The sequence below is a fragment of the Lepus europaeus genome, unplaced genomic scaffold (genome assembly GCF_033115175.1).
Source record: "Lepus europaeus isolate LE1 unplaced genomic scaffold, mLepTim1.pri SCAFFOLD_264, whole genome shotgun sequence".
In the NCBI taxonomy this organism is placed as follows: Eukaryota; Metazoa; Chordata; class Mammalia; order Lagomorpha; family Leporidae; genus Lepus; species Lepus europaeus.
The window spans coordinates 140,605-167,509 of record NW_026909144.1 but is presented as its reverse complement, the minus strand read 5'-3'; the positions used below and the strand labels follow the sequence as shown (position 1 = coordinate 167,509).

The 26,905-nt window shown below is 73.0% G+C and overlaps 3 protein-coding genes across 4 annotated transcripts; all 3 read left to right on the top strand.

Annotated features, from left to right (window-relative positions):
* Positions 1–243: 243 nt before the first annotated feature.
* ZFR2 (zinc finger RNA binding protein 2) lies at positions 244–15,247 on the top strand. The gene is made up of 17 exons (XM_062185061.1): positions 244–301; positions 3,605–3,716; positions 4,166–4,283; positions 4,696–4,856; positions 8,739–8,859; positions 9,223–9,368; positions 9,824–9,943; positions 10,853–10,992; positions 11,358–11,490; positions 11,634–11,806; positions 12,714–12,885; positions 13,095–13,233; positions 13,599–13,699; positions 13,782–13,877; positions 14,553–14,664; positions 14,864–14,961; positions 15,062–15,247. The coding sequence occupies exons 1-17, from the start codon at positions 267–269 to the stop codon at positions 15,245–15,247; spliced, it is 2,163 nt and encodes a 720-aa protein (XP_062041045.1). The 5' UTR covers positions 244–266.
* Positions 15,248–20,614: 5,367 nt separating this feature from the next.
* On the top strand, positions 20,615–24,132 carry MATK (megakaryocyte-associated tyrosine kinase). 2 transcript variants are annotated; one of them, XM_062185062.1, is made up of 12 exons: positions 20,615–20,675; positions 20,894–21,007; positions 21,082–21,197; positions 21,271–21,490; positions 21,902–21,995; positions 22,391–22,456; positions 22,797–22,896; positions 22,973–23,057; positions 23,125–23,198; positions 23,280–23,475; positions 23,618–23,704; positions 23,778–24,132. In XM_062185062.1, the coding sequence occupies exons 1-12, from the start codon at positions 20,667–20,669 to the stop codon at positions 24,012–24,014; spliced, it is 1,398 nt and encodes a 465-aa protein (XP_062041046.1). In that variant the 5' UTR covers positions 20,615–20,666; the 3' UTR covers positions 24,015–24,132. The 2 variants fall into 2 exon arrangements, with proteins under 2 accessions (XP_062041046.1, XP_062041048.1); XM_062185064.1 differs by lacking the exons at positions 22,973–23,057; positions 23,125–23,198.
* Positions 24,133–26,019: 1,887 nt separating this feature from the next.
* Positions 26,020–26,828, top strand: RAX2 (retina and anterior neural fold homeobox 2). The gene is made up of 2 exons (XM_062185075.1): positions 26,020–26,232; positions 26,490–26,828. The coding sequence occupies exons 1-2, from the start codon at positions 26,020–26,022 to the stop codon at positions 26,826–26,828; spliced, it is 552 nt and encodes a 183-aa protein (XP_062041059.1).
* Positions 26,829–26,905: the final 77 nt, after the last annotated feature.

Genomic DNA, 26,905 nt, shown 5'->3' with positions numbered 1-26,905 from the left:
CTGGGCCCGAGCCGTTAGGCGGGAGGCGGGGCCTGGGGCGGGGCTTGAGCGCAGCGCCGGACATCCCACTGGTTAAAGGCCGGCGGGCTCCGGGGGTGGGGCGGGGCTCTGCGGCCTGGGCGGGGCTTGCGTGGAGAAGCGCCGCTCTGAGTGGCTGGGAAGGGGCGACCTCCGCGGGGGGGGCGGGGCCGCGCGGCGCCGGCGGCACGCGGCACGGGGGCGGGGCCGGTGACGTCACGGGCCGGCGGCTCGAGGAAGACGCTAAGATGGCGGCGAGTCAGTGTTCCGGCCCGCAGCCCAGGTAGCGGCCCGCGGCGCCGCCCACCCGGCCGGCCCAGTCCCCGAGGGGTCTGCGAGGCGGCGTGCCAGCGGGGCCCGGGTGGGCCGTGGGGGCGGGGGGCTGGCGCCGGCTGCGCCCGTCCGGGGAGCCAAGAGCGGCCTGGGTCCTGCTGGCGGGGGGAGGGTCGGCCTCCGAGGGGGCCGCGCCGGGGAGGGCACGACGACCCCTGGTGGGGGAGGAGATGGAGCGGCGCGGCGAGGGCGGAGGGGCGCTGGCCGCTTTCGGGGCCGGCCGGGCGGGGGGTGGGGGCCGGGGCCCGGCGGGGGGAGTGGAGCCCCTGGGGCTTGGGGAGGGGGCGCCCCGCCGGGCCCGTGAGGCGGCGGGGGCGGGCGGCCCCGGGGGCTTGAGCCCGGAGGGTAGGGGGGCGGGCAGGGCTCTGGTGTGTGTACCCCAGAAGCGCAAGGCCGCTGCGCAGGCTGAACTGAATCAGACTGGGGGGACACGGGCGCCCCGTCCCCTGGGGACTCAGCGCAGGCCCCCACGTGGGTGGCTGGGCCCCGCACTGCCTCCCCGGGGTGCGCGTCCGCGGGCGGAGCCGCCGTGCCCTGAGTGCCCGGCCGCGTGGGTCTCCGCAGCGCCCACCTCCGAGTCAGTCCGCCCGTCGGAGGGGCTCCGAGGTCAGCGGTGACCCCTGCCCGGTGCGCGCTTTCCTGTGGACTCGCGGACCCCAGGCAGGGTGCGGGCGCCCAGGTGCCGTCCAGCGCTGGCCGCTGCTGTGCCGAGCGTGCACGGGTCTCAGGTGGGCAGGCTGTTTGCCGTGTGGTCACCACGCTGCCCCTCCCGGCTGCGCTGCCCCAGCTTCCGGCGGATGCACGGGGCTGGTTCTCGCCGCGCACGCGGGGGCGCGGATGGAGCTCCTGGCACAGCCCGGCCCTGCCCTGGCTGTAGTGGGCATTTGGGGTGAGCCAGCGGGTGGGCGATCTCCCTCTGCCTTCGAATAACTCAGTCAAGCACACGTCCAACCCGGGCGAGACTCGCAGGAAAGAGGTCGGCTGTGGCTCAGCCGCGGAGGGCCAGGGCTGGGGGCTCCTGAGGCCTCGCCCCGTGGACCCCCAGACCTGAGGCTCAGCCGCGGCCCTGCGCGCTCTTCCCGCCTGCCGTGGGGGCACGGAGTTTCAGGGTGGAGTTCCGAGGGGACAAACCACGTCCACACCATAGCACCCCGTTCCGTGGTTGCACGGTCTGGCTGGACAGACTAGCCACTGTCTGGTGCCTGACCCCCTGCTGTTCCCCAGGTCCAGCTGTGTTCTCAGCTCCGGCCACCTCTGTCCAGCCAGCACATGGGGGCGTCTCGGGTCCTGCCGCCCCTGGCTGGGCCCTGGGCTCGCTCCGCCGCTGCATGACCCTGGGCGTGGCGGCCTCTTTCTGTATCCCATGGCCTCGGCCGCCCGTGCAACCAGGAAAAGACCTGGAAGAGTAGGGCCTGGCCCGTCCCTCAGCCTCGGGTTCCTGTGGGCCTGGGGAGCTGGGGGTCTCTGCAGGGCTAGTTGCACACGCCGGCCTCCCTCGGGCTCCACCGCCTAGTCCAGGTGTGAGTGAGTGGGCTTCGGTCCTGAGGTCAGGCGTGCCTCCGCGTAGTCACTCCCGAGTCTGTACCGGAAGTGCTTGCCCCGCTCCACTTTGGGGGTGCGAGCCCGGGATGGGGGACGCTGGGCGGTGCAGCGGTGGGAATAGGTGTCCCAGCAGGCGGCCATCTCAGGCCGGGCACTGCCCATGTCTGTCTCTGAAAGCCAGAGAGCTGCTTCTGCCTCACCCACTCCCCAGTGGCAGCCGCAGCGGGGTCCAGGCCAGGCTGAGCCGGGCCAGGAGCTCCACCAGGTCTCCCCAGGGTCCCCACACACGAGCAGGCCGTTGGCAGGGGCTGGGCTGGCCGTGGAGCAGCTGGGACTCCTGTGGCCTCGCCCATGACCCACGCACACAGAGCTGCCGTCTGCGGGGCCACTCACCACCTGGCCACAGTGGCCATGGCTGGGCCAGGCCAGGCCAGGCTGAGCCAGGAGCCAGGAGCTCCATCCGGGTCTCCCAGGTGGGTGGCAGGGGCCGTCCCCTGCCACTTCCCAGGGTCTGAGTCACCCGGGAACTGGATGCGCCAGGGCTGGAGCCAGGCCACAGCGGTGGGGGGTCCCGAGGAGCAGGGTGCCGCCTGTCCACCTGCTCACGTGGAGCTTCCCGTGCCCCCTCCAGGGTGGCGTCCTGGTGCTGCCATGCTGGGACCACGTGGGACGCAGTGTCCAGCCCTCGCAGGTGCTGTGGCCTGGAACATGCTTTTTTTTTTTTTTTTTTTAAAGATTTATTTATTTGAAAAGCAGAGTTAGAGAGAGAGAGGTCTTCCATCTGCTGGTTCACTCCCCAATTGGCCGCAACAGCCGGAGCTGGGCAGATCCGAAGCCAGGAGCCAGGAGCTTCTTCCTGGTCTCCCATGCGGGTGCAGGGGCCACAGGACTTTCCCAGGCCACAGCAGAGAGCTGGATAAGAAGTGGAGCAGCCGGGACTTGAACCGGCACCTATATGGGATGCTGGTGCTGCTGGTGGTGGCTTTACCCGCTACACCACAGTGCTGGCCCCTTGAAATAAATAAATCTTAACCAAAAAAAAAAAAAAAAAAAAAAAAAGGGCTGGCGCCGTGGCTCACTTGGTTAATCCTCCGCCTGCGGCGCCGGCTTCCCATATGGGCGCTGGATTCTGTCCCGGTTGCCCCTCTTCCAGGCCAGCTCTCTGCTGTGGCCCAGGAGTGCAGTGGAGGATGGCCCAGGTCCTTGGGCCCTGCACCCGCACGGGAGACCAGGAGAGGCACCTGGCTTCGGATCAGCGCGGTGCGCCGGCCACAGTGGCCATTTGGGGGTGAACCAACTGTCTCTCTCTTTCTCACTGTCCACTCTGCCTGTCAAATAAAAAAAAAAAAAAAAGGACAGGAAGCACCAGTGACGTTACAGGGGCAGGCGTGCCTGGGGTCAGCGCGGGGTTTGGTCTGTGGGGGCGGCCATGCCGCGCTGCCCCGTGGTCACTCGCTGCTGGCGGCCGAGACCATCCGCCTGCGGTTGCCTTGGCCCGGCTAGCTCTGTGACTCAAATAAATAAAACCGATCTTTAAACTCACACGCAGTAGGGTTGCTGCTCAAGTAGAGAAGCCGCCGAGTGGGCTGCACCCCCTTCCGCAAGGGTGCCTCAGTCTCCGCATCTGTAGGCTGGGCGCGGTGTCGCCCGCCCTCGCCTGTCGTGTGTGGCCCAGCGTCTCACCCGCCTGCCCTGTGTCTTGTACTTCCAGCCCCCAGCCTCCCATGGCCGCGCAGCCGGATTGCGGGACAGGCCCCAGCGTGAGCCCCGCGGCTGCCCCAGCTGCCCCGCCGCCCAGGCCCAGAGCCCCGTCCGGCTGCCAGGTACCTGCCGAGTGTCCTGCACCAGTGGCCAGGGGCCTGCTATGTCCCCGCCTCCAGACGGGAGTGGGGGGTGGTGCCTGCGGGGCGGGTCTGTGCTGGCTGCCCGCCTCTGTCACTGCCGAAGTGTGGCCCACGGGCCTGGCCACTGCACTCCCACGCCGACTGTGGCCACCCTTTGGCCGCCGTGCCCATAGCTTGTCCGCAGCCCGCAGGCGCCCCCCGGAGCCCAGCCTCTTCCCCCTGTACTGTCCGTTCCCCCGCCAGCCCCCAGGACTTCCCCTGTGAGCGGCAGCCGGGGCGCCCAGAATCGGCGCCAGCGCTGCCGCCTATCTCCTCCCGCCACCCCTCTCCCCAGTGGGCCCAGTGCTGGGGAACCGTGGTGCGGGATGTGGGCAGGTGTCGGCTCACCTGTCACTGCCCCCCCCCCCCTCTCGCAAACCCTCACGCAGGACACTGACAGCTGTGGTCAGTCGCCAGCCGCCAGGAGCTTCGGGGACGAGCAGGGCTGCCCGTCTGCCGCCCGCCAGCCCCAGCACACAGGCCCTGAGGACTCGCTCTGCCAGCCGGGTGGGTATTGCCGGGCCGGTGGGGGGCGCGGGGTGCGGGGTCGTCCCTGCCTTCGGCTGCAGTCCCAGGTGCTCCTCGGCGGCCCCGCGCCCAGCAGGTGCAGGCCTGGGGCTGAGGGCGTGGAGCCCGGGCCTCCCTGGGCGGTGACTTTTGCGGCCCAGGGCTATTCCAGGCACCCACGGCCTGGGAGGCAGGAGCCGTGGCCCGGGCTCGAGGTCGGGGGCTCCTCACTGTCTGGCCCCCGGCTTAATCGTCCAGCCTGGGTGGCCGGGGAACCCGAGGAGGGTGGCGGTGGTCACTGCAGGCAAAGCCACCTCAGTCCCTCGTCTTCGGGCCACGCCCTCCCACGGCCTCGAGGGCCCACCCCAGCCTCTGTGCTCCTGGGTGAAGCTCTGCCCCTCTCTGCCCGCAGGACCCGGAGACGCGCCATCCGTGCACTCCGCAGCCAGCCCCTGCCAGCCGCCGCCTGGCCCGGAGCCGCCCTGTGACGGCGCGGAAGGCAGCCCCGAGGCCGGCCCTGGACAGCTGCCCAGGACCCCCAGGCAGCCCCAGCCCCGCGCCTGTGTCAACAAGGTCAGCTGCTTCGGGGACCCTGCCCCCCACGCTGTCACCTGGCGTGCACTGTGCTTGCGCACGGCCTGTGGGGGGCCTCCCCTCGCTGGGGCCGCTGAGCTCACGTGCGTGTCGGGGTGGGGGCTCCCAGGGAAGGGTCTGCCCGCCTCGCCCGCCGGGAGGGGGCGGGCCCAGAGCAGCCCTGCACACGGCCCTGGCGTGGCCGGGCCTGGCCGGCTGCCTCCACGGCTCTGCGTCCGCGTGGGAGAGGCCTGGGGCGGAACTTCCGGGGGCGCCCTGCCTTGTGATTTCGTTTTTAAGAACTGGGTGTTTGGAAGGCAGAGTGACAGGAGAGAGGGGAGCCAGAGATCTCCGTGCTCTGTGCAACTCCCCAGGCGGCTGCGCAGCACGGGGCTGGGCTAGGCCTGAGCCAGGGCTCGGTGCAGGCCCCCCGTGTGGGCGGCGGGGGCGCGGGGGTGTGGAGCAGGCTCAGACCCAGACCAGCGGTGCGGGACGCAGGCGAGGCGTCCGGGTCGTCCCTGCCGGGCCCCGTGTGGCACGGGCCGTCTCCCGGGCGCCCCCGCTGCCCCTGGTTCTCACTCACGGACAGCCTCAGGTGCTCGCACCTGTCTCCCTGGCGCCGCCTGGCCCCTGCTCCACAGCCCTGAGCCGGGGATGCGGGCCCCGCCTGCTTCCTGCGCCCCCAGCGCTCCCTAAGCAGGGCCTCCCCAAGATGGCGGCTGAGAGGGGCGCGCAGCCCGGCGCCCCTCTGGGCCTGGCCTCTGGCTGCCGTGCCAGCGGCGCGTTTTCTGGGGTTGTCGCCGTGTGGGGCGATCGGCTGGGCCGGGCCTTGTTCTCGGTGCACAGACCAGTGCCCGTGGAGGTCCCGGGCAGCGCGGAGAAATCTGGGCGCGGCGGGAATCGCGCATCCTTGGTTTGTAAAATGGTCTCCTGTGAACTTGGGAAGACCTCCAGGCAGGGAGTTCAGACAGGCACCGTGCGATTCCGTTCTCCACGCGCTTCCTCGTTAAAGAACCTGAAAGGCAGAGTTAGAGAGGGAGAGACAGACGGGTGTGTGTGTGTGTGTGTGTGTGTCTCCGTCTTGGCTCCCTTCCCAAATGCCCACAGTGGCCGGGACTGGGCCAGGCAGAAGCCAGGAGCTTCCTCTGGGTCTCCCACGTGGTGGCAGGGACGTGGGACTTGGGCCATCTTCTGCTGCTTTCCCAGGCGCATGAGCAGGGAGCTGGACCGGAAGTGGAGCAGCCGGGACTCGAACCGGGACCCATGTGGGATGCGGGCACTGCGGGTGGCAGCTTAACCTGCTGCACCACAGTGCCGGCCCCTCCTCGAGCGTTTTGAGATCCTCTTGTGTGTGTGCTTGGGACTCCCGGGGGTGTGGGGCAGACCGGCTGCCTCCACCCGGCAGGCTGGCCCCCGCCTCTGTACCCTCCCAGGGCGAGGCCGAGGCTGGATCCCGTGGGCACGCGCCCAGGGCGAGGCCGAGGCTGGGTCCCGTGGGCACGCGCCCAGGGCGAGGCCGAGGCTGGGTCCCGTGGGCACGCGCCCCAGGGTGAGGCCGAGGCTGGGTCCCGTGGGCACGCGCCCAGGGCGAGGCCGAGGCTGGGTCCCGTGGACACGCACCCCAGGGCGAGGCGGAGGCTGGATCCCGTGGGCACGTGCCCCAGGGCGAGGCCGAGGCTGGGTCCCGTGGACACGCGCCCCAGGGCGAGGCCGAGGCTGGGTCCCGTGGGCACGCGCCCCAGGGCGAGGCCGAGGCTGGGTCCCGTGGGCACGCGCCCCAGGGCGAGGCCGAGGCTGGGTCCCGTGGACACGCGCCCCAGGGCGAGGCCGAGGCTGGGTCCCGTGGACACGCGCCCCAGGGCGAGGCTGGGTCCCGTGGACACGCACCCCAGGGCGAGGCTGGGTCCCGTGGACACGCACCCCAGGGTGAGGCCCAGGCTGGGTCCCGTGGACACGCGCCCCAGGGCGAGGCCGAGGCTGGGTCCCGTGGACACGCGCCCCAGGGCGAGGCCGAGGCTGGGTCCCGTGGACACGCGCCCCAGGGCGAGGCTGGGTCCCGTGGACACGCACCCCAGGGCGAGGCTGGGTCCCGTGGACACGCACCCCAGGGTGAGGCCCAGGCTGGGTCCCGTGGACACGCATTCTGGCGTTGGCCCTGGGCGAGGCCCATGCGCAGCCGGGTGGCCCGTGGGCAGTGTGCGCTCGGCTCTGCCGAGTTGGCAGGGTTCTCTGTGAGGCTCGTCCACCCCATCCGGGCACCTGCAGGCACTGGGGTCCAGTGGTCGCCGCCGCCTCCTGCTCCCTCTCACAGCCACCCCGGCTGAGCGCGCCAGCCCTGTGGGGCACCGTGCTTTGTAGAGAAGGGGAGGAGCTGGGTGTGCGGCCGGCCCCAGGTCTGCTAAGCCCTCCCACCTCGGCACCCAGATGGAACCGGGGGCAGCGCCTGGACCTGCGGGGCGCACGTGGAAGGGCCAGCGGGGTGCAGCTGCCCTGCGGCCTCTGTGCCAGGGCCTGGAGCTGTCCCTCCCGAGCCACCACGCCCACGCAGGGCCCAGCCTGCCCTGCCCCCGGCCCCTGCTCACTGCAGAAGCACCAGGTCGTGGAGAAGACCCCCACCCCCACCCCGCGCACGCTCACTGAGGGCAGGGCTCTGTAGCCTGATGCAGCGTCTCCTGTGCTAGAAAACCTGTGAGACAGGGCTGGCGCTGTGGCACAGCGCAGGGCCCGCATCTCACGTGGGCACTGGTTCAAGTCCCGGCTGCTCCACTTCCGGTCCAGCTCCCTGCTCATGTGCCTGGGAAAGCAGCAGGAGATGGCCCAAGTCCCACGTCCCTGCCACCACGTGGGAGACCCGATCCGGCTCTCTGCTGTGGCCTGGGAAAGCAGTGGACGATGGCCCAAGTCCTTGGGCCCCTGCACCTGCGAGGGAGACCCGGATGGAGCTCCTGGCTCCTGGCTTCAGATTGGCGCAGCTGCAGCCACTGTGGCCATCTGGGGAGTGACCCAGTGGATGGAAGACCTCCCTCCCTCCCTCCCTCCCTCCTTTTCTGCCTCTGCCTCTCTGTAACTTTGCCTTACAAACAAATCTTTAAAAAAAAAAAAAAAGGAAAATGATGACGTGCAAGGTCACCTCTGGCCGGTCCCCCGCCCTCCCCACGTACTGAGCCTCCCCCGCTGCGGGAACCCGGCCCCCTGCCCTTGCCTTCCTGGGCCTCACCTGCCTGGGCCGGCCTGAGGCTGCCTGGACGAAGACCCAGGTCCTCTCCCCAGCTGCCCTGAGGCTGGAGCGGCAGCCCCTGTGTGCGCCAGGGCGGACGGCAGGAAGACCCAGGGCTGGGGGCGAGGCAGGCACAGCTCATCGGAGCACTGGACACGGAGCCGGCGGGTGTGCGGTGGCCAGCTGGGGACGTGGAGACGACAGCCTCAGCCCAGCGCCCGTGGGTGCTGCCCGCCCCCCCCCCCCAAGCCTGCTGTCTGCATCTGTTAGTGATTAGAGGGACACTGGGCGCTCCCTCGGCTGGGGACAGGTCTGCCGCGGGCTGGGCGCCGTCCCTGCCGCCTCCCGGGGTCTGGGGTCAGGCAGGGCTGGGCCTCGGCCACAAACGCGGTCACTGCTTGGCCACAGGCCGGCCCCGTGTGGCGTGGACTGTGCTGGCCGACAGCCTGGGAGGCACCGTCGTAGCCAGAGTCGTAGTGCAGACACGGGGTTCCCTAGGTGTCTGCCGCCCCCTGTGGGTCGCTCTGGTGTGGCCATGTCCTGGCTCGGGGCCCTAAGCACACGTCTGTCCACATAGCTGCGTCCCGCGCAAGCAGGCCTGGGCGCTGGAGCCGCGTCGCCCGCAGGCCCGAGGTGGCCCTGACCGAGGGGCTGGTCTCTTGCAGGTCCTCAAGCCGCTTGCAAAGCCAGGGAAGCCGCTGCCCGCCTCCGAAGGGACACCAAGCAGCTCCGGCACCGCCCAGGCTGCCCCCGCCCCAGAGAGCACCATGGAGGCCGAGCCTGCGGGTACGTGACCCCACCCCCACCCCGACTGCCACGGTCGGTGCCCCAGGAGTGGGCGGGCCGCTGCCAGAGACCCCCGAGGAGTGGGTGGGCCCTGCGAGAGACCCCATTGTCCAGGGAGAGGACTGAATGGCCCAGGGCGGGGCCGCGGGGCCCACATTGAGCCCTGGAACCAGCAGGTGGGGTGGGTGGGTGCTGCCCTGCCTCCCGGGGCAGGGACTCGGGTCCGGCCACAGCCTGCCTTCCCGCGCTGGCCGGCCGTGGGCGGGCAGGCAGCAGATTCCCCGGGGACCATCTGGCTTTGCTCTCAGCCTTGGAGGCAGCAGGGTGGGGGCCTGGGATGGTGACCGCCACAGGGCCCCCCAGGGCCTCCTGAGCCGCAGGCAGCCAGCAGCGGACTGCAGCAGGAGAAGGCCTGGCCCGGCTCTGAGGCACCGGAAGCCCCGCCGGCCCAGGGAGGCTCCGCCAGCTGCCGCGACACACAGGCGGTGGGCCCGGACTATGTGGAGGAGGTGGGTCAGGGCTGGGGGCACGCGAGGCAGGTCTCCCCTGAGGTTAGCAGTCCTGCCCCGCCCCTCCGCCCAGAGGGCAGCCCGCTGGAGCTGACCCAGGTGCCAGAGAGACTGGGGGGCGTCCTAGGGCCATCCTGTCCCCTCGGGAGGGGTGTCCTCGGGCCGGCCTCCCAGGCGAGCGCCCAGTGACGTGGACTGGGAAGGCGCGGGGTTGGCCAGCCTGAAGTCCACGCCCCGGTTCTGCCGGCTCAGCCCTCTCCCTGGGGGCTCTTGCTACTGAGGACCCCGTGGGGGTGGCAGAAGGAACCAGGGGGTGGGGCGTGGCCTGGGTGGGGCGTGGCCTTGGCCGGGCGGGGTGTGGCCTGGGTGGGGCAGGGCCGGGTGGGGTGTGGCCTGGGCGGGGCGGGGCCGGCGTGGCGGCTTGCACCCTCGGGCTCAGCGGGGCTGTGTGGCAGGTGTACAACGACCAGGGGAAGGTGATCCGCTTCCACTGCAGGCTGTGCGAGTGCAGCTTCAATGACCCCAAGGCCAAGGACATGCACGTGAAGGGGCGGCGGCACCGGCTGCAGTACAGGGTGTGTCCGGCAGGGGGGCCTGTGGGCAGGTCTGATTCACCGAGGTGGGGTGGGGGTGGGGGGGACAGGGCAGGTGCATCCAGTCTCGGCGCGTGTCCATCCCGCCGCTTCCCAGTGCCTGGGGACCGGCTGCCCAGTCCCTGCACGCGCCACTCAGCCACTACCTCTGCCGGCACCTGCCACACCCCGCAGCCGGCTAGGGGGCCCCCACGCTCGCCCTCCTGCCTGCTGTGCCGCGAGGCTGCCTGGCCAGCCGTCCTGCGTGTGCCCAGGCCCGCCCTGCCGGCCCCGTGCCCATGGCGCCTGCCCAGTGCGGCCGAGGGGGCTCGGGACAGGGGTCTGGTGGGCGGGCGGCCGGCTGCCTGGCTGTGCAGACGGGTAAGTGCGTGGGTGGATCCCGCCTGGTGAGGCCGGGGCAGCGTTCTCGGGGGTGGGGTCTGGCAGGGCCGGGCACAAGGGCAGGAACATGCGGAAGCGCGTTTGCCGCCCGAGCTCTGGACGAGGTTCGTAGGCAGAGTGGCAGGGAGACGTGTATGGGGAAGGAGACAGATCCCTTACCCACGGAGTGGCCACACAGCCAAGACTGGGGGGGGGGCAGCAGCTGCATCCGGGGCTCCCACATGGGTGCAGGGGCCCAAGTACCTGGGCCGTCAGTGCTGCTCCGAGTGCGGGAGCAGGGAGCCGGGACTCAAGCGGGCCCCGGACAGACGCTGGGGTCACAGCGACGCCTTAGCGACCCCTCAGCTCTGCTGGCTCGCTGTGGAGGCTGGGGGCAGCAGCTGCTCCGGGGTCCAGTGCTGAGCCGGTGTCCCCGCCGGGGGTGGGGTTAGACTTGGCCCTGGTGCCCAGTCCTGGGGAGCAGTTCTGAACCCGCCCCTGCCCGGCGTCACGCCCGCTTTCCCTCCGCAGAGAAAGGTCAACCCGGACCTGCCCGTGGCCGAGAAGCCCGGCCCGCGGCTGCGCCGGCTGCTGGAGGGGCGGCTGCGCGCGCAGAGACGCCTGGCGCGGGAGCGGCTCGAGGCGCTGCGGCGCTGGCATGCGGAGAGCAGGTGCGGGGCTGCCCGGGGCGTGTCCCGCCCCGCACACGCCTCAGGGCCCAGCTGTGGGGGGCGCCCGGGGCGGCTTTGCTGCGTCCCGGTTCCCAGCACCTGGTGGCGGCCGCTGTCCTGTGCGGGCGGGGACTCCCGCAGCTGCTCCCGCGGGCCACCGCAGCAGGGCTGGCCTGTCTCCCGCGCGGGGGCTGACGGCTAACACAGCGGCAGATTTGAGGGGCCTGGACCTCTCGTGCCCCAGGGGGACGCTGGCCAGCCCTAGCAGTGCCCAGTGGTCATTCCTCCCGGGGCTAAGCGACAGCATGGGCCTGGGCGTCCACCAGGCCGGCGCTGCCCTCACCTGTCCCCACCTGGGTCCGCAGGTGCTACGAAGCGCGCTGCAGGTGGCCGGAGGAGCCGCCGCCCCCAGACGAGGAGCCGCCACACCTGCCGCCTGACTGGCCGCCCCCCACCTCTCATGGGCAGGCCCGGGGCCACCCTGTTCCCGGTGGGTGGGTGCTCGGTGGGGGCTGGGAGACCTAGAGGGGGTGCGGGCCGCCCCTCCGCGTCCTGACGTGGAGCCCCTTCCCCGGTGTGTCCCTCGCTGTGGCAAGTGGCCCCGCAGCGCCACCCCGGCTACACCGCGCCTGTGCCCGCAGCCCGGCTGGCGGCCGCAGACCAGCAACGACCGGTACGTCCTGTTCAAGCACTCCATCATCTACCCCACCGAGGAGGAGCTGCTGGCCGTGCAGAGGGCCGTGGCGCACACCGAGCGGGCCCTCAAGCTGGTGTCGGACACGCTGGCCCGCGAGGAGGGGGGCGGCCAGTGCAGGTGAGGGCGCCCGGAGGGGGCGGGGTCCTGAAGGGCCGGCCGGCAGCTCCCCCCACCCCCCACCCTGCCAGCTGATGACCCGGAGCCCTGAGCGCCAGGGTGGTGGCTGCGTCCCCAAACCGCCCTCTGCCGGGCGCCCAACGCCTCGCCCGGGGAACAGAGTCATCCCCCCCAGCGCCTCCCCCAGGAGCACAGGCCCCCCCCAGCGCCTCCCCTCCCCAGGGGCACAGTCCCCCCCCAGTGCCTCCCCTCCCCGGGGGCACAGGCCCCCCCAGCGCCTCCCCTCCCCGGGGGCACAGTCCCCCCCCAGTGCCTCCCCTCCCCGGGGGCACAGGCCCCCCAGTGCCTCCCCTCCCCGGGGGCACAGGCCCCCCAGCGCCTCCCCTCCCCAGGGGCACAGTCCCCCCCCAGTGCCTCCCCTCCCCAGGGACACAGTCCCCCCCCAGCGCCTCCCCTCCCCCGGGGGCACAGGCCCCCCCCCAGCGCCTCCCCCTCCCCGGGGGCACAGGCCCCCCCCAGTGCCTCCCCTCCCCAGGGGCACAGTCCCCCCCCAGTGCCTCCCCTCCCCAGCGGCACAGTCCCCCCCCAGCGCCTCCCCTCCCCGGGGGCACAGTCCCCCCCCAGTGCCTCCCCTCCCCGGGGGCACAGTCCCCCCCCAGTGCCTCCCCTCCCCCGGGCACAGGCCCCCCCCAGCACCTCCCCTCCCCGGGGGCACAGTCCCCCCCCCCAGCGCCTCCCCTCCCCAGGGGCACAGTCCCCCCCCAGCGCCTCCCCTCCCCAGGGGCACAGGCCCCCCCCAGCACCTCCCCTCCCCGGGGGCACAGTCCCCCCCCAGCGCCTCCCCTCCCCCGGGCACAGGCCCCCCAGCGCCTCGCCGAGCGGGGTTCCCAGCAGCCCTCTCCCGCAGCACCATCGCGCCGTCTGCCCGCGTGCTGAAAGGCGTCATGCGGGTCGGCGTGCTGGCCAAGGGCCTCCTGCTGCGCGGGGACCGGAGGGTGCACCTGACCCTGCTCTGCTCCGAGAAGCCCACGCACACGCTGCTGCGCAGGATCACCGAGCTGCTGCCCCGGAAGCTGCTGGTGAGCCGCGCATGGGGGCCGGGCCAGCTTCGGCTGGAGCTGCGGAGCAGACACGGGCGGGGCATTCCCGTGGGCCTGCGGCGCCTGGCTTCAGGTCCAGCCTCTCCGCGCCTGGGGAGGCGGTGGCGCTGGCGCGGGTGGCGCTCCCTGCCCTGGGGGAGGCCTGAGTGGCTCCTGGTGCGGTGGGGTGACCGTGCGCCCCCCCCCAGGTGGTGGCCGAGGACAAGTACGAGGTGTCCTGTGACCCCGACGCCAACATCATCATCTCCTCCTGCGAAGAGCCCCAGATGCAGGTCTCCGTGGCCGTCACCTCACCGCTCGTGCGAGAGGATCCCTCCGCGGACGGAGGTGCGGCCCCGCCGCCTCCGCACTGGGGGCTGCGCAGGGTCCCGGCCCCATGTGCCACCTGTCCGTGCAGCGGTACGGGGCGGGAGCCGGAGGAGCCAAGGGAAGCCGGCCCGGCCCGGCTCATTCTAGAAGTCTCCGGGGTTTCAGCCCACAGCTCTCTCCATCCGCCGGGGCTCGGTCTGCGCCTTCGGGCTGGGCTGTCTGGTCTGTGTGGGAGACAGGGTGGGACCCAGGGAGCCGAGGGCCTGCGCTGGGGTGCTGGCGGCCTGCAGGGTCCAGGCCTGTGTCCGGTGTCCGGGCGGCGGCTCCGGGGGGGACGCCTGCTGGGCTCCGGCTGAGAGCGGGGCGTGGGGTGTCTCCCCCAGGCTCGGAGCCCGCAGCGCCCCAGTCCGAACCTCGAGACCTGCTGAGCGCCGAGACGTGCCTCGAGTCCCTGGCCGCCCTGCGCCGCGCCAAGTGGTTCCAGGTCAGCGGCCCCGCCCGCGGGAGAGGGGGTGCGGCTGCCCCTGCGGTGCGGGCCCGGCCCGGCTCACACTGCTTCCCCGCAGGCCCGGGCTAGCGGTCTGGAGCCGTGTGTGGTCGTCATGAGGGTGCTGCGGGACCTGTGCCAGCGCGTGCCCACCTGGGGGGCCCTGCCGCCCTGGGTAAGGCGGGGGAGGGGCGTGCCCACCGGGGGAGGGGCCCTGCCGCCCCGGGTAAGGCGGTCGGGGTGGCGGCCTCCAGCCACAGCCCCTGTGGCGGCGTTATTCCCCTTGCGGCCCTCGACCTCACAGGTGGAAGCCACGGACATGCGCAGAGCTGGGCCCATCCTGGCTCCGCGCTGGCCTCGGGGTCACCCCGACCAGCACCATCCGTCGGCCCGAGCCCCTCCTGGGGGGGGGACGACGAGGCAGGCCCTGTCTTCTGGGGACAGTGTGTGTCCGTCTGTCCATGCACCCTCTCTGGGCGCGTGTGCACCGGCCCCCAGCCCCACCCCCTTCCCCTGCTCGGCTTCCCAGGGGCCGCCCCACGCACGCTGTCCCCAGCTCCCGGACAGCTCCCGCTTCTGCCTTAGCACGGGAGACAGTGGCCGCGGTGGCACCGCCCCCGGCCCCACCACCGCCTCTAGGGACGCCCCAGCCGCCACTGGTGCCCTGGGGGGGCCCTGCGGGAGAGGGGCCCTGGGCGGGGTCATGCGCCAGACCTGGGATGGGTACACGGAGGCTTGGATGCAGTGGCCACCCTGACCCCGGGGAGGCTCCCTGGGTGGCTGGAGGGAGCGCCCAGGGCCCTCCTCCCCGCGCTGCCCCTGGAGCCCAGCATCGCCCCCCCCACCCCAGGCCATGGAGCTGCTGGTGGAGAAGGCTCTGAGCAGCGCCACCAGGCCCCTGAGCCCCGGCGACGCCATGCGCCGCGTGCTGGAGTGCGTGGCCACCGGGACGCTGCTCGCAGGTCAGCGCAGGGCGGGGGCGGGGGCCTGGGCCTGCAGACCGCATCTCGGCCCAGCCGGGGGTGGGGTGGGGGCCTTCGGGGCTCGGAGTGGTTCTGGGTGACGGAGGGTGGGGAGCAGGGGTCAGTGTGCGGGCCGTGGGGTCCTGCGCACGCGCAGTCACCGGGCTGCTCTCTCCCTGCTGCCCCCTCCCCCGTGAAGACGGCCCCGGGCTCCAGGACCCCTGCGAGAGGGACCCGATGGACGCGCTGGAGCCCATGACGGCGCAGCAGCGCGAGGACGTGACAGCTAGCGCGCAGGTAGGCGGTGTGGTGGGGCCGGGGCGGGGCCGGGGTGCAGGCAGCCGCCCCCCGCCCCGCCCTGACGGCGCCCTCCCCCCCCCCCCCCCCCCCCCCGCAGCACGCGCTGCGCATGCTGGTCTTCCGGCAGATACACAAGGTCCTGGGCATGGAGCCGCTGCCGCTGCCCAAGAGGAGGCCCGGCGTCCGCTTCCGCAAGAGGGAGCGCGAGGCCAGCAAGGCGCGGGAGGCCGCGGCCAACGCCGACAGCAAGCGCGGCAAGCCGGGCGCGCAGGGCCTCGCCTGAGCTGCCAGTCCGCCCGCCCCGGCCCCTGGCCCGGCCCCGGCCCCGCCCCCGCCCCGGCCCCTGGCTCTTTTAAACGACCTGCCCGCGCCCCTGCCTGCGGCGGCCGTGGCCGCTCCCGGCCTGCCCTGCCCGGCGTGGACTCGACGTGAGGGGCGCAGCCGCTGGCCTGCCCCAGGGGGGTGGGGGCTGAGGCCGGGGGAGGACCGGGCCGGGCCCCCACCCCGCACCGCCGAGTGCCTTGGAGGCCAGGGCTGCCCAGGGCGGGGGCTACCGCCCCGCTGCGGCCACGCCCGCCCTTCGCGAGCGTTCTTGGCCCTGGGACGCGCATGCGGGTCCACCCTGGGACGGGGCCCACCCTGGGACGGGGCCCACCCTGGGACGGGGCCCGGCGGCTCCCGGGGGCTGGGGCAATAAAGGAGACGTCCTCAGCCGCCGCCGTGCGCTGTGTGCGGGCCGGGCGGGAGGCTGGGGGCTCTGCCCCGAGCTGTCCCCGTCCTCGCTGCAAGTCGGGCACTCGGCGACAGCACCGGGAGGCCAGGGAACCTGCGGGGCCCGGACCAGGCTCTCTGTGCTCTCCACGGCCCCACCCGGAGTCCCTGGTTTCCTTAGAGCCCGTGGCCGGACAGCCCGCCCGAGGCGTGTGTGCCAGGGCGCTTGTCGCTTTAAGGCCCCCCTGCACGGGCAGAAACCCCAACCAGCAGAACCCGCAGCACGTTCGGCCCCGCGTCCTGCAGCCCGGCGCCGGCCCCCGCCGCAGCAGCGTCTGCTTTCCGGAGCGCGGGCACCCCCGGGCAGGGAGCCACGAAGCCAGACCGCTGCGGGTGCGGGCGGGGAGCCGGTTGCTAGGCGACGCGGCGCGTGGGGGCGGGATGACGCGTGCGTGGGGGCGGGGTTGCAGCCGGGCTGGCGGGCGGTGCGGGAGACAGAAACGGAGACGCAGAGCCGGCAGCTGCGTCCGCAAGGTCGCGGACCCGCGGAGGCGTGGCCCGGGGAGGCGATGCCGCCCGCCGCCGGTGCCGCGTAGCCCGCCTCGGCGCCCGCGAAGATGCCGCAGGTGAGCGGGCTGGCGCCGGGAGGGCCGCGGTGTCCGCGCGTGGCCGGCTTGCGAGCGATGGGCAGCCGCGGGCGGGAGACGGGCAGCGGGCGTGGAGGCCGGGGCGGCAGCTTCGCGCGAGGGGCGCTCCTGTCCTTAAAAAACCCAACAAGCAGGAAAATGGAGGAAAAAATCGAGTCCCTCCAGCTCGCTCTTCATTTATTTGGAAGGCAGAGCGAGGGAGACCGAGCGCTCGCTCCCCTAAGGCCCACGGCCGCCCAGCCCGGCAGCCCCAGCTCTGCTTCCAGAATGTTCCACCGCCCCAGAAAGCACCCCAGCCTCCGGCCACCGCGCGCCCCGTCTTGGACGTGCCCCGTGGGTGGAGCCCACGCGGCGTGGCCTTTGCGTGTTTCCCTGGGCGAGACGTCCTCGGGGCGCTCAGCGAGCGTCAGAGCTTCGCCCGTGCTGGCCGCCCCGCGCTGTGGGCGTCCACGCCCCCGCCGGTGGGCCGCGGGCTGCCGCGTGGAGTGCGGTCTGTCCGGCCGCCTTCGTTCCTTGCTGGGCGCTGGCATTCCGTGGCCGTGATCCGCCCCCCAAAGGGGAGATCTCTCCTGCGAGTTTCACCAGCCCCGGGCGCTGGGCGAGCAGACATTCCAGCCCAAAGAGCGCGGCCCCCTCGCAGCCCGGCACCCCGCCGCTCCCGCAGGCTGCCCACGTGGACGCAGGTTGGAGACCCGCGGCTGCTCCACTTCCGGTCTGGCTCCCTGCAGCTGGCCCAAGCGCTTGGGCCCCTGTGCCCACGTGGGGGACCCTGAGGAAGCTCCTGGCCCAGTGCTGCTCCTTGCGGCCATTTGGGGAGTGAACCAGTGGGTGGATGGTCTCTCTATGTAACTGCCTTTCAAATAATTTTTTAAAAATTCCCCAAAGTAGAATAAAAGATGAATGGGGGGGCGACAGGGCAGTGGGTGTCGGACCCAGGGAGGCCACTGTCACACGCCACGGAGCCCCCAGCGCCCCGGAAGATTCCACAAACTTCCAAGAGGCAGGCGGGGGACGGGGAAGTGGGGCCCAGCGCCCAGGTCACGCACACAGGGAGGACCCCGTGTGCCCAATAACGGGCAGGTACACAGCGGTGGGGGAGGGGGACGGAGCCCCAGACCCCGAAGCGCCTGAGCAAGAGATGCGGAGGTCGGGAAGACACGGGGGCTCGTCAGGGGGCTTCCAAACGCTGGTGGGCGTGCACCTCCGCCCGGGAAGTGCACCTGCCCTCAGCCGCCCCACCTGCGGGTCCAGTGGCCGGGAAGAGCCCCCCCCCCCCCGGGACGCAGCCCTGGAACAGGGGCTCGGAGCTCGCCCTGATGGACACCTGTCACCTGCCCCTCGTCTCGGTGCTGGCGGGCCATGGGCCAGGCCGCGCGGGCGGAGGCTGTCCGGCTCCTGGCTGGTGCCTGGAGGGTGATGGCCGTGACCCCGAGGGGGGGTGGAGGGGAGGGGCGCGGGGGGCCGTGATGCGTGCGTGAGCGGGGATGGGGGCTCAGGCGGCCTCCATCCCGCGGCGGGGCGGGCACCAGCTGCGTTTTTCCTGGAAGGAGCCCGCGGAGTCCCCTGCCAGGGGGAGGGGAGCTAAATTTAAAGGCGCGGTAACTGGGGCAGTGGGGCCTGGCTCAGCCCACCGCTGCCTGTGTGGAGCGGGCGCTGCGGGCACGCTGTGCACCAGCCTCGTCCACGGCCTGGAGGGGACCCAGCCAGGAAGGCAGCGGCTGAGTGACAGGGTCGTGGTCAGGCCCGGCGTGTGCAGAGGCCCTGGGGCAGCAGCCCACCCACTGGCTTGGAGGAAGAGCTCCGGGGCTCTGCTCCAGGGTGGCCATTGACTGGGTTCCACCTAGTGGGTTGGAGAGGCCGTAAAAGAGAGAGGCGCACCTGTCGCTGCCCCTTCCCACTTCTCATGGGCTGGAATGCAGATGGGAAGGGTGGAATTCCCGCAGCCAGATTAGACCAAGAGTGAGGCATTCAGGTGCCAAAGGCCGGGTTCCTGGCCTTCTCCCTCCTCTGCTGCCCACCCTCCCCTGTTCCGCAAAGTGCCTGGGCCTCAGCCGTGGGGATTCCGGGGTGGTAGGTGGCCCCTGCGTTCTGCGGGATTCCCGAGAAACTGGGTGATGCCAGTGGTGAGAACCAGAGGGGGCGGCTGCACGCGGGGCACCGGGGAGGATCCACAGCGGGGGAGGGAGGGCTACAGTCCCCTCCGTATCCTCAGGGGACCGCCAGGGGCCCCCCTGCGAGGAGGGGGCCGGGGGTGCGTGGCCGGCTCGCGCTGCGGGGCAGGAGAAACAGGAAGAGCCGCAGAGTCTGGGATCGCCAGAGGCCAGGTCCTGGATCCCTCCAGGGGCGAGCAGCTCACTGCCCATCCTGTCCCTGGCCTATGGCTGTGACCCAGATAGGAGGCACACGGTGCCCCGGGACGCCGGCCCCACACCTGGGGCTCGCCTGCTCCTTCCCCGCGGGGTGCAGGGGGGTCTGACACGGACCCCAGAGAGAACGCAGTGGCGTGGAGCCCGCCTGCTGGGAATGGGCGGGGCCCTGGGGGACCCGGACTCGAGGCCCTGGGCGCGTGCACGGTGGCACTCGCACACGTCGCCCCACAGGGGGCCCGGGGCAGGGTTGTGTTGTAGAACGCGGCTGTCCCACAGGGGCTCAGGCTGGGGGAAGGGCAGGCTCTGCCTCTAAGAGCTGAGGCCTGGGAATTCGGGGACCGGGGCTTCCTCTGCGGCCCCGGGTCCCCGGCGCTGGCTGGTGGCAGTGGCGGCGACAGTGGCGTGGGCCCCGTGGCGCGGTCCCCCCCCCCAGCCTGCCGGTTGCCTTGAGCAAGGCGGCCCCTAGGGGGCAGGTTGGGGCCCGCATCCCGCCTGGGCGGCAGCGCCCTGCTGTGCGCACCCTGGGAGGCAGGGGCGATGGCGCAGGTGCCCGGGCCCCTGCACCCACGTGGGAGACCCGGAGTCCCCAGCTCCCGACTTCGACCTGGCCCGGCCCTGGCTGTGGGGGACCCTCGGGGCGTGGCCCAGCGGGTGGCGCTCTCTCCGCCCCGCCCTGCCTCTCAAATAAATTTAAGAAAATTTTATTTCTTCAACGAGCCGGACTGAAGAAGCTGGACTTGTTGGCCTTTCCGGACGGGCAGCTCGCTCCTCCACCCGGCGCGTGCGGGCGGCGCCTGCCGGACCCTCGCACGCGGCCCCCGCAGGAGGAGCCGGGGACCGCGGGGGCGGGTTGGGGAGGGGCCGGCGGCGCGCGCGCGCGGAGCGGACCGCAGTGCGGCCGGCGCTAGGACCCGCGAGGGCCTCCCGGCCGCCGCCCGCCACCACTCCCCTACCCCCCCTACCGTCTCCCCCCCCCAGCCCCAAAATGAGGAAACGGAGCGACTTGCTCCAAGTTGTGCAGCCCGGAGCGCCTCGGGGTGCGCAGCCGGCTCGCGGGGGCCCGCCTGGGGCGGGGCGCGGCCCGGGGGCGTCCCCTGAGCAGGTGAGCGAGGCTACCGGGGAGGGGGCGGCGGACCTGGAGGCGGGTGGAGCGGCGGCCCGGGGTCCCCGGCATGCGGGGGCGCGCGCGGGGCCGGCGGCGGTCGGACGCGGGCTGGCGTGGGTGCGGGGGGCGCCGGCGTGCCCCGCGCGCCCACGTGGAGGGAAGACCTCTGCGTGCGGCCGAGACGCCCGCGCGCCTATGGCCCAGGTGTTCGAGAGCGGGGCTGGGCGGGGGCCGCACAGGTGCGCGCGTTCCCGGTGCGCGCTACTGTGCTGCTGCACGCACGTGTGCGCCCTCCTGGCTCTGGTGGCCCGGCTCCTGGCGTCCCCGAGCCGCTGGGTTTGCGTGTGTTCTTCCTGGGCACGGGGTGCCCAGCCACCTGTGGGGTTGGGGGGGAGGGGAGCGTCGCCGCCCAGCGCGGGCGTCCGGGGGTGGGGTGGGGGTCACGGGGCCGCGCTGCACCCCGGGGTCAGACCTTCGTGGGAATGACCTTGACTCATCCGCCCCCGACTCTCAGAAGAGGAAGCGCCAGGCCGGGGCGGGTCACGCCCGCTTCGTGGCCACCCGACCTGGGCCCGGCCACTGCTCCCGGGCCAGCAGCGTGCGCCGCCCTGGGTGCCTCAGTGTCCCCTGGGGGGCCGTGGCGGAGTGAGGTCACGGCTGTGACCCTGCCGGGGGTACAAGTCCCTCGCCTCCGGGCCGGGCGGGGGTGCGTCTTGGGGTCCTGGACTCCGAGCGGCGGGCGCCGGCCCCTGGGGCCCCCCCGAGGAGGCTGGATCCCCCGGACCCCAGAGCGCCCCTCTGTCCCGTGCCCACCCCGCTCCAGGTGAGCCCCCATCTCCTGGCCCGGCCTCGCTGCCCGTCTCAGCCAGGATGCCCACGGTGAGTGCCCGGCCTTGTGCCCTCGCCCCCAGCCCACGCCACGCCCCGGGACGGGGGTGCGGGACCCGGCGGCGCCGTCCCCCTGCCCCGTCTCCAGGGTCCCCTCGCTCTCGTTCTGACTCGGTTCTCTCTCGCCCGCCCCGCGCTCCTGCGCCCCCCGCCCCGGGTTTGCACCCCTCCCCCTGCCCCCGCGTCTCCTGGCGTCCCGCTCTGGCCAGAGGCGCTGGGCCCCCGGCACCCAGTGCATCACCAAGTGCGAGCACTCGCGGCCCAAGCCGGGGGAGCTGGCCTTCCGCAAGGGCGACGTGGTCACCATCCTGGAGGCCTGCGAGGTAAGCGCGGGCGCGGCGGCGGGGGCGCGCCGCCAGGACCCCCGCCCACGCCCGCCTCCCCGCCTCCCGCACAGAACAAGAGCTGGTACCGCGCCAAGCACCACGCCAGCGGCCAGGAGGGGCTGTTGGCGGCCGGCGCGCTGCGCGAGCGCGAGGCCCTGTCCACCGACCCCAGGCTCAGCCTCATGCCGTGAGTGGGGCGGGAGGGGGGCGGGGGCGGGCCCGGCCGGCCCCGCCCCGCGCTGATCCCGCCCCCGCCGCAGGTGGTTCCACGGGAAGATCTCGGGGCCCGAGGCCGTGCGGCAGCTGCAGCCGCCCGAGGACGGGCTGTTCCTGGTGCGCGAGTCGGCGCGGCACCCCGGGGACTACGTGCTGTGCGTGAGCTTCGGCCGTGACGTCATCCACTACCGGGTGCTGCACCGCGACGGCCGCCTCACCATCGACGAGAGCGCGTGCTTCTGCAACCTCATGGACATGGTGGAGGTGCGCGCCGGGCCCCGCCCCCGGCCAGGCTCCGCCCCTGACTAGGCCCCGCCTACCAATTACAGGCTCCTCCCCCGCGCGCCTTGCCAGGTGCTGCCCCTACGCGCGCCCCGCTCCACAGGCCCCGCCCCGCCCTGACAGGCTCCGCCTCCCCAGCCAGGCAAGCCTCCCCTGAAGGCCCCGCCCCCGGCCAGGCGCCTCCCCTGGCTAGACCCCGCCCACCCAACAAGGCCCCGCCCCGAAGTCTCCTTCCAGCCCAGTCAGGCTCCGCCCTAGCCCCGCCTCCCCACATGCCCCAACACCGCCCAGGCCCCGCCTCCCGGCCGCCTCCGCTTCCCGTTCCCATGGAAACCGGTACCCCGGAGCCCGGGCGCCCTGGGCCGCGCCCGGCTCACGGCCCGCGCCCCGCAGCACTACAGCCGGACCAAGGGCGCCATCTGCACGAAGCTGGGGAAGCCCCGCCGGAAACAGGGCACGAGGTCGGCCGAGGAGGAGCTGGCCAAGGGTAGGGCCCCGCGCCCTCGGCCCGGCGGCTTCCCGGCGTCCCCGCTGCCTGGGCCGAGCCCTGCCCGCCCCAGCCCAGCCCCGGGGGTCCCCCAAGGCCTCGCTCCCGCGTCTCCTCCGTGGGGGCCAAGCATTCCCTTCCCCGGGAATGCTTTTCCAGAGCAAGGCCGGGGCCGGGGCCGGGGCTCGCGCGCCCCCACGGGCGTCCGCCTGCGAGCCCCGTTCGCGCTCGGGGACCCCGCGACAGCTGCTGTGCTTGGCACCGGGAGTGGGGGTCGGTCCCCGGGGGCCAGCGCGTGGCCGTGGGGTCCTCCCACGATCTCTGGCCGGGCAGAAGCCCCGGGGGTAGGGGGCCTGGGGCGGCCTGCGACCCCCTGACGGGGCCTCTGCCCACAGCCGGCTGGTTGCTGAACCTGCAGCACCTGACGCTGGGAGCGCAGATCGGAGAGGGGGAGTTCGGAGGTGAGGGGGGCAGCGTGGGGGCGGGAGGGGACGGCGAGAGCTGGGCTTCGGCTGCGCGCTGCTCTGAGTTAATTCATAGGCGGAGATAGAGGCTTCCGTCCGCCTGGTCACCCCCAAATGGCCGGGGGCTCCGTCCGGGTCTCCCCCAAGTGGCCGGGGCCGGGCCGGGGGCTCCGTCCGTGTCGCCCCCCAAGTGGCCGGGACTGGGGGCTCCGTCTGGGTCTCCCCGTGGGTGCAGGGGCCCCGGGGAGCCGGCCGGGACGCAGGGGCTCGCGGGGGGACCGGGCGCGTCCGGCTGTCCCCGCTGCGGCCCGCGCCCCTGACCCCGCCCCGCCCCCAGCCGTCCTGCAGGGCGAGTACCTGGGGCAGAAGGTGGCGGTGAAGAACATCAGGTGTGACGTCACGGCCCAGGCCTTCCTGGACGAGACGGCGGTGATGACGTGAGTGGCGGGGCGGGGGCGGCGCCCTGGGCGGGGGGCGGGCCCGGCGCCCTCACCCCCGCCGCCCCCCACCCAGGAAAATGAAACACCGGAACCTGGTGCGGCTCCTGGGTGTGATCCTGCACCAGGGGCTCTACATCGTCATGGAGCACCTGAGCAAGGTGGGCGGGGCCCGGGCGGGGGGCGGGGCTGCGCCGGGCCGCCCGCTGACGCCCCCGCCCCTCGCAGGGCAACCTGGTGAACTTCCTGCGCACGCGCGGCCGCGCGCTCGTGAGCACGGCGCAGCTGCTGCAGTTCTCCCTGTGAGTGGGGCGGGGGGCAGGGGGTGCCCCGGCCGGGCAGCCTGGGGGGGGCGCCGCCTGAGGCCCCGCGTGCCCCCGCAGCCACGTGGCCGAGGGCATGGAGTACCTGGAGACCAAGCGGCTGGTGCACCGCGACCTGGCCGCGCGCAACGTGCTCGTGTCCGAGGACCTGGTGGCCAAGGTCAGCGACTTCGGCCTGGCCAAGGCCGAGAGGAAGGGGCTGGACTCGAGCCGGCTGCCGGTCAAGTGGACGGCGCCCGAGGCGCTCAGGCAGGGGGTGAGCCTCCCGCTGGCCCTGGGGCTTGGGGGGCCCCTCCGCTGTACACCTGCGGCAGGCGGCGGGGCTCAGAGGTAGGGAGACCCCGGAGGGCTTCCCGGAGGGGGCAGGGGCGCCGCCTCACCCGGGCCCCCGCCCGCAGAGGTTCACCAGCAAGTCGGACGTGTGGAGTTTCGGGGTGCTGCTCTGGGAGGTCTTCTCGTATGGACGAGCTCCGTACCCCAAGATGGTGAGCGGGCTCGCGGGCGGGGGGGGGCGCCCCTGGCCCGGCCCCGCCCACACCGGCCTGTTCCCGCCCGCAGTCGCTGAAGGAGGTGTCGGAGGCCGTGGAGAAGGGGTACCGCATGGAGCCCCCCGACGGCTGCCCGGGCCCCGTGCACGCCCTCATGGGCAGCTGCTGGGAGGCGGAGCCCGCGCGCCGGCCTCCCTTCCGCAAACTGGCGGAGAAGCTGGCGAGGGAGCTGCGGGCCGCCCCCGCCTCCGCCACCGGCGGGCAGGACCCCGGCCCCTCCAGCGCCCCCCGGAGCCAGGAGCCGTGACCTTTCCCCCGTGGACCCAGGGAGTTGGGGGGCGCGGAGTGGGCTGCGGGCCAGTCCCTGGGCGAGGCAGCTCCCGGACACCCCAGGCTGTGACGCCGATAAACACCGACTGCGAGGACGCTGGGCGTCTGTGTCTCTTGGGGACCGCCGCCCCCTGTGCCCGGCCACCCCCGGCCTGCTTTGCAGCCTGGGTCTCCCCTCCCCGCCCCGTCCTCCCCCAACCCTGGACGGCTGTCAGTGGACTGCGTCCCCAGCCACCGCCTGCCGGGCCTCGAGGTCCCAGCCGCCCCGGCCCTCGCCCCTCAGCCAGGAGGGACCCCTTGGAGCCCTGGTCCTGTCCCGAGGTGGCCATGGGGCACTAGGGCCCCCGCCGTGGGACCCTGGGACAGGGTCCCCTGTTCGGGGTCTTGGGAGAGCGGCCGTCCCCAGGGTCTAAGGCTCTGCCTCCCCACCCCCGGGACGCCCGGGTTCCATGGCAACCTCAAGTCCTCGCCCCAGGGAGGGGGCGCTGGGGGGCTCCTTCCCACCTGGGGGCCGCCCGACCCCCGCGGGCCAGGCCCCATGCTGCACCACCCGGGTCTGCCTGCCCAGAGCGCGGCCCCTGCCCCTCACCAGCCCAGACCTTCCGCCCTGTGCGGGAACCCAGGACGAAAACCCCAAGCCGGGAAGGCCCCTCGGCAGGGAGGGGGCACCCTCCACTCAGACATCATCCACCCCACCCCCCTTCCGGAAGCACCCACAGGTGACAGGCCCTTCGGGGCACTGGGCACCCCCCAGCCTGTGCTACCACAGTTTGGGGGCGACCGCCCGCATTGGGCAAAGCCAGGCCAGAACCCAGGGACCTGGCAGGCAGAGCCGGAACCTCTGGGAAGTGCTGGCTGCAGGGGGCTGGCCCGGCCCTGCTGCGGACCCCCGCCCCCAGGCCTTGTCCGCCAAACGGGCGTGGGCGGGCTTCGAGGCTGAGTCAGTCTGGATGCTGCAGGGTGGGGTGGTGGTGCTCGAGATCCCACATCCCACACCCGAGGGCCTGGGTTCGAGCCCCGGCCTCAGCTCCCCGCACATGCGCACCCTGGGTTGGCGGTGACCGCTCAAGCGCTGGGCCGTGCACCCACGCGGGAGACCCGGATGGAGCTCCTGGCTCTGCCTGGCCCAGCCCTGGCTGCTGTGGGCATTCGAGGAATGAACCGGCAGGTGGGAGATCTGCCCACAGCTGCCTTTCAAATAAAATATTTTAATAGAAAAAACAGTCGACAGGTGGCGCCGCAGCAGGACCGAGGAGGCCTGGCCCTGGCCTAACCCGCAGCCCCCACCCCTAATCCCCCTAGGCTGACAGCCCTGGCCCCGGCGCTAAGCCGCCCAAGCCCCATCCCGGGACAGTCAGCCAGGGCTGCCCGGCTCAGCGGCTTTGTGCCAGTGCCCAGCCCGGCCCTCGGCACCTGCGTGTGTGCCGGCTCCCCTCCAAGCTGACATTCTAGAAGGATCTCTCGCCCACCCAGGCCCGAGTCTCCCTCCCTCAGCTCCGGCCGTTGTGGCCATCTGGGGAGTGAACCAGCGGATGGAGGACCTCTTTCTCCCTCACTCTGCCTTTCAAATAAATCGATGTTTAAAATAAACGCTCTCTGTGCGAGGCCGGCCGTGTCCCCAGCAGCGAGGGAGCCCCAGTCCTGCCCTCGGCTTAGGACAGCCACCGCCGTGGGGAGGGGCCTTAATCACCGCGGGCTAATCCTGGGCGCCCCGCCCTCTGGCCTGCGTGGGTCGGGGCCAGGGCGGACAGAGGGGCTGGGGCCGTGGGTGGTGAGCCCCGGGCACAGGTGGGTGCGGGGGCAGCGTCCGGGGCCCCAGCCTCCTGCTGCCCGGGTGGGGGTGGGGCACATGGGGCAGAGAGACCGGGGCGGCAGGGAGCCAAGGACAGGAGCCAGAGGCGCGACTGGCGAGTGACCCAGACGGACGCGGCGGGGAGGGGCTCCCCGGTTCCTCCGGCTGCCCACCCGCCAGGCGGGGAGCCATGTTCCTGAGCGCGGGAGAGGGGCCGGCGCCCGAGGATGGGGGGCCGGAGCCGGGTGAGGAAGCCCCCCGGAAGCGCCGCCGGAGCCGCACGACCTTCACCACGCACCAGCTGCACCAACTGGAGCGGGCCTTCGAGGCCTCGCACTACCCCGACGTGTACAGCCGCGAGGAGCTTGCGGCCAAGGTGCACCTGCCGGAGGTGCGCGTACAGGTGAGGCCCCGCCCCGCCCCCACGCCTGGGGGAGGAGGAGGTGTGCGCAGACCCCGGGCCTGAGGCCAGGAGGCCGGGATGGCGAGGTTTTGGGTGCGGCGATGGGGGGGGGGGGGGCAGAGAGGGGCCGCTGGCCTGAGAGTGAGCAGCAGCCAGTGGGGTAGGGGGTGCTCTGGGGCGGGTCTGACGGGGTCCCCAGGGGTCGGTGGAGTGGCGAGGAGGGGGCCGCGCTCGCAACAGCCCTCTGCCGTCCCCAGGTGTGGTTCCAGAACCGCAGAGCTAAGTGGCGCCGCCAGGAGCGCCTGGAGTCCGGCTCCGGAGCCGTGGCAGCCCCGAGGCTCCCCGAGGCCCCAGCACTGCAGTTCGCCCGGCCCCCCACCGCGCTGCTACCCACCGAGCCCTGGCTGGGTCCGGGGCCCGCGGCCATGCCGGGTCTGCCCCGCCTGCTGGGTCCCAGCTCGGGGCTGCAGGTGCCGCTGGGGGCGCACGCCCTGGGTCCAGGCCTGGTGGACGGCTTCACGCTGGAGGAGGCGTCCCTGAGGCTGCTGGCCAAGGAGCACGCGCAGGCGCTGGACAGGGCCTGGCCGCCGGCCTGAACCCGGGCGCCCCTTGTGGACAGCAGCCGCAGGCAAGCCGGGCAGCACTGGGCTGCGGGGGCCCGCCCCTCCCCCCA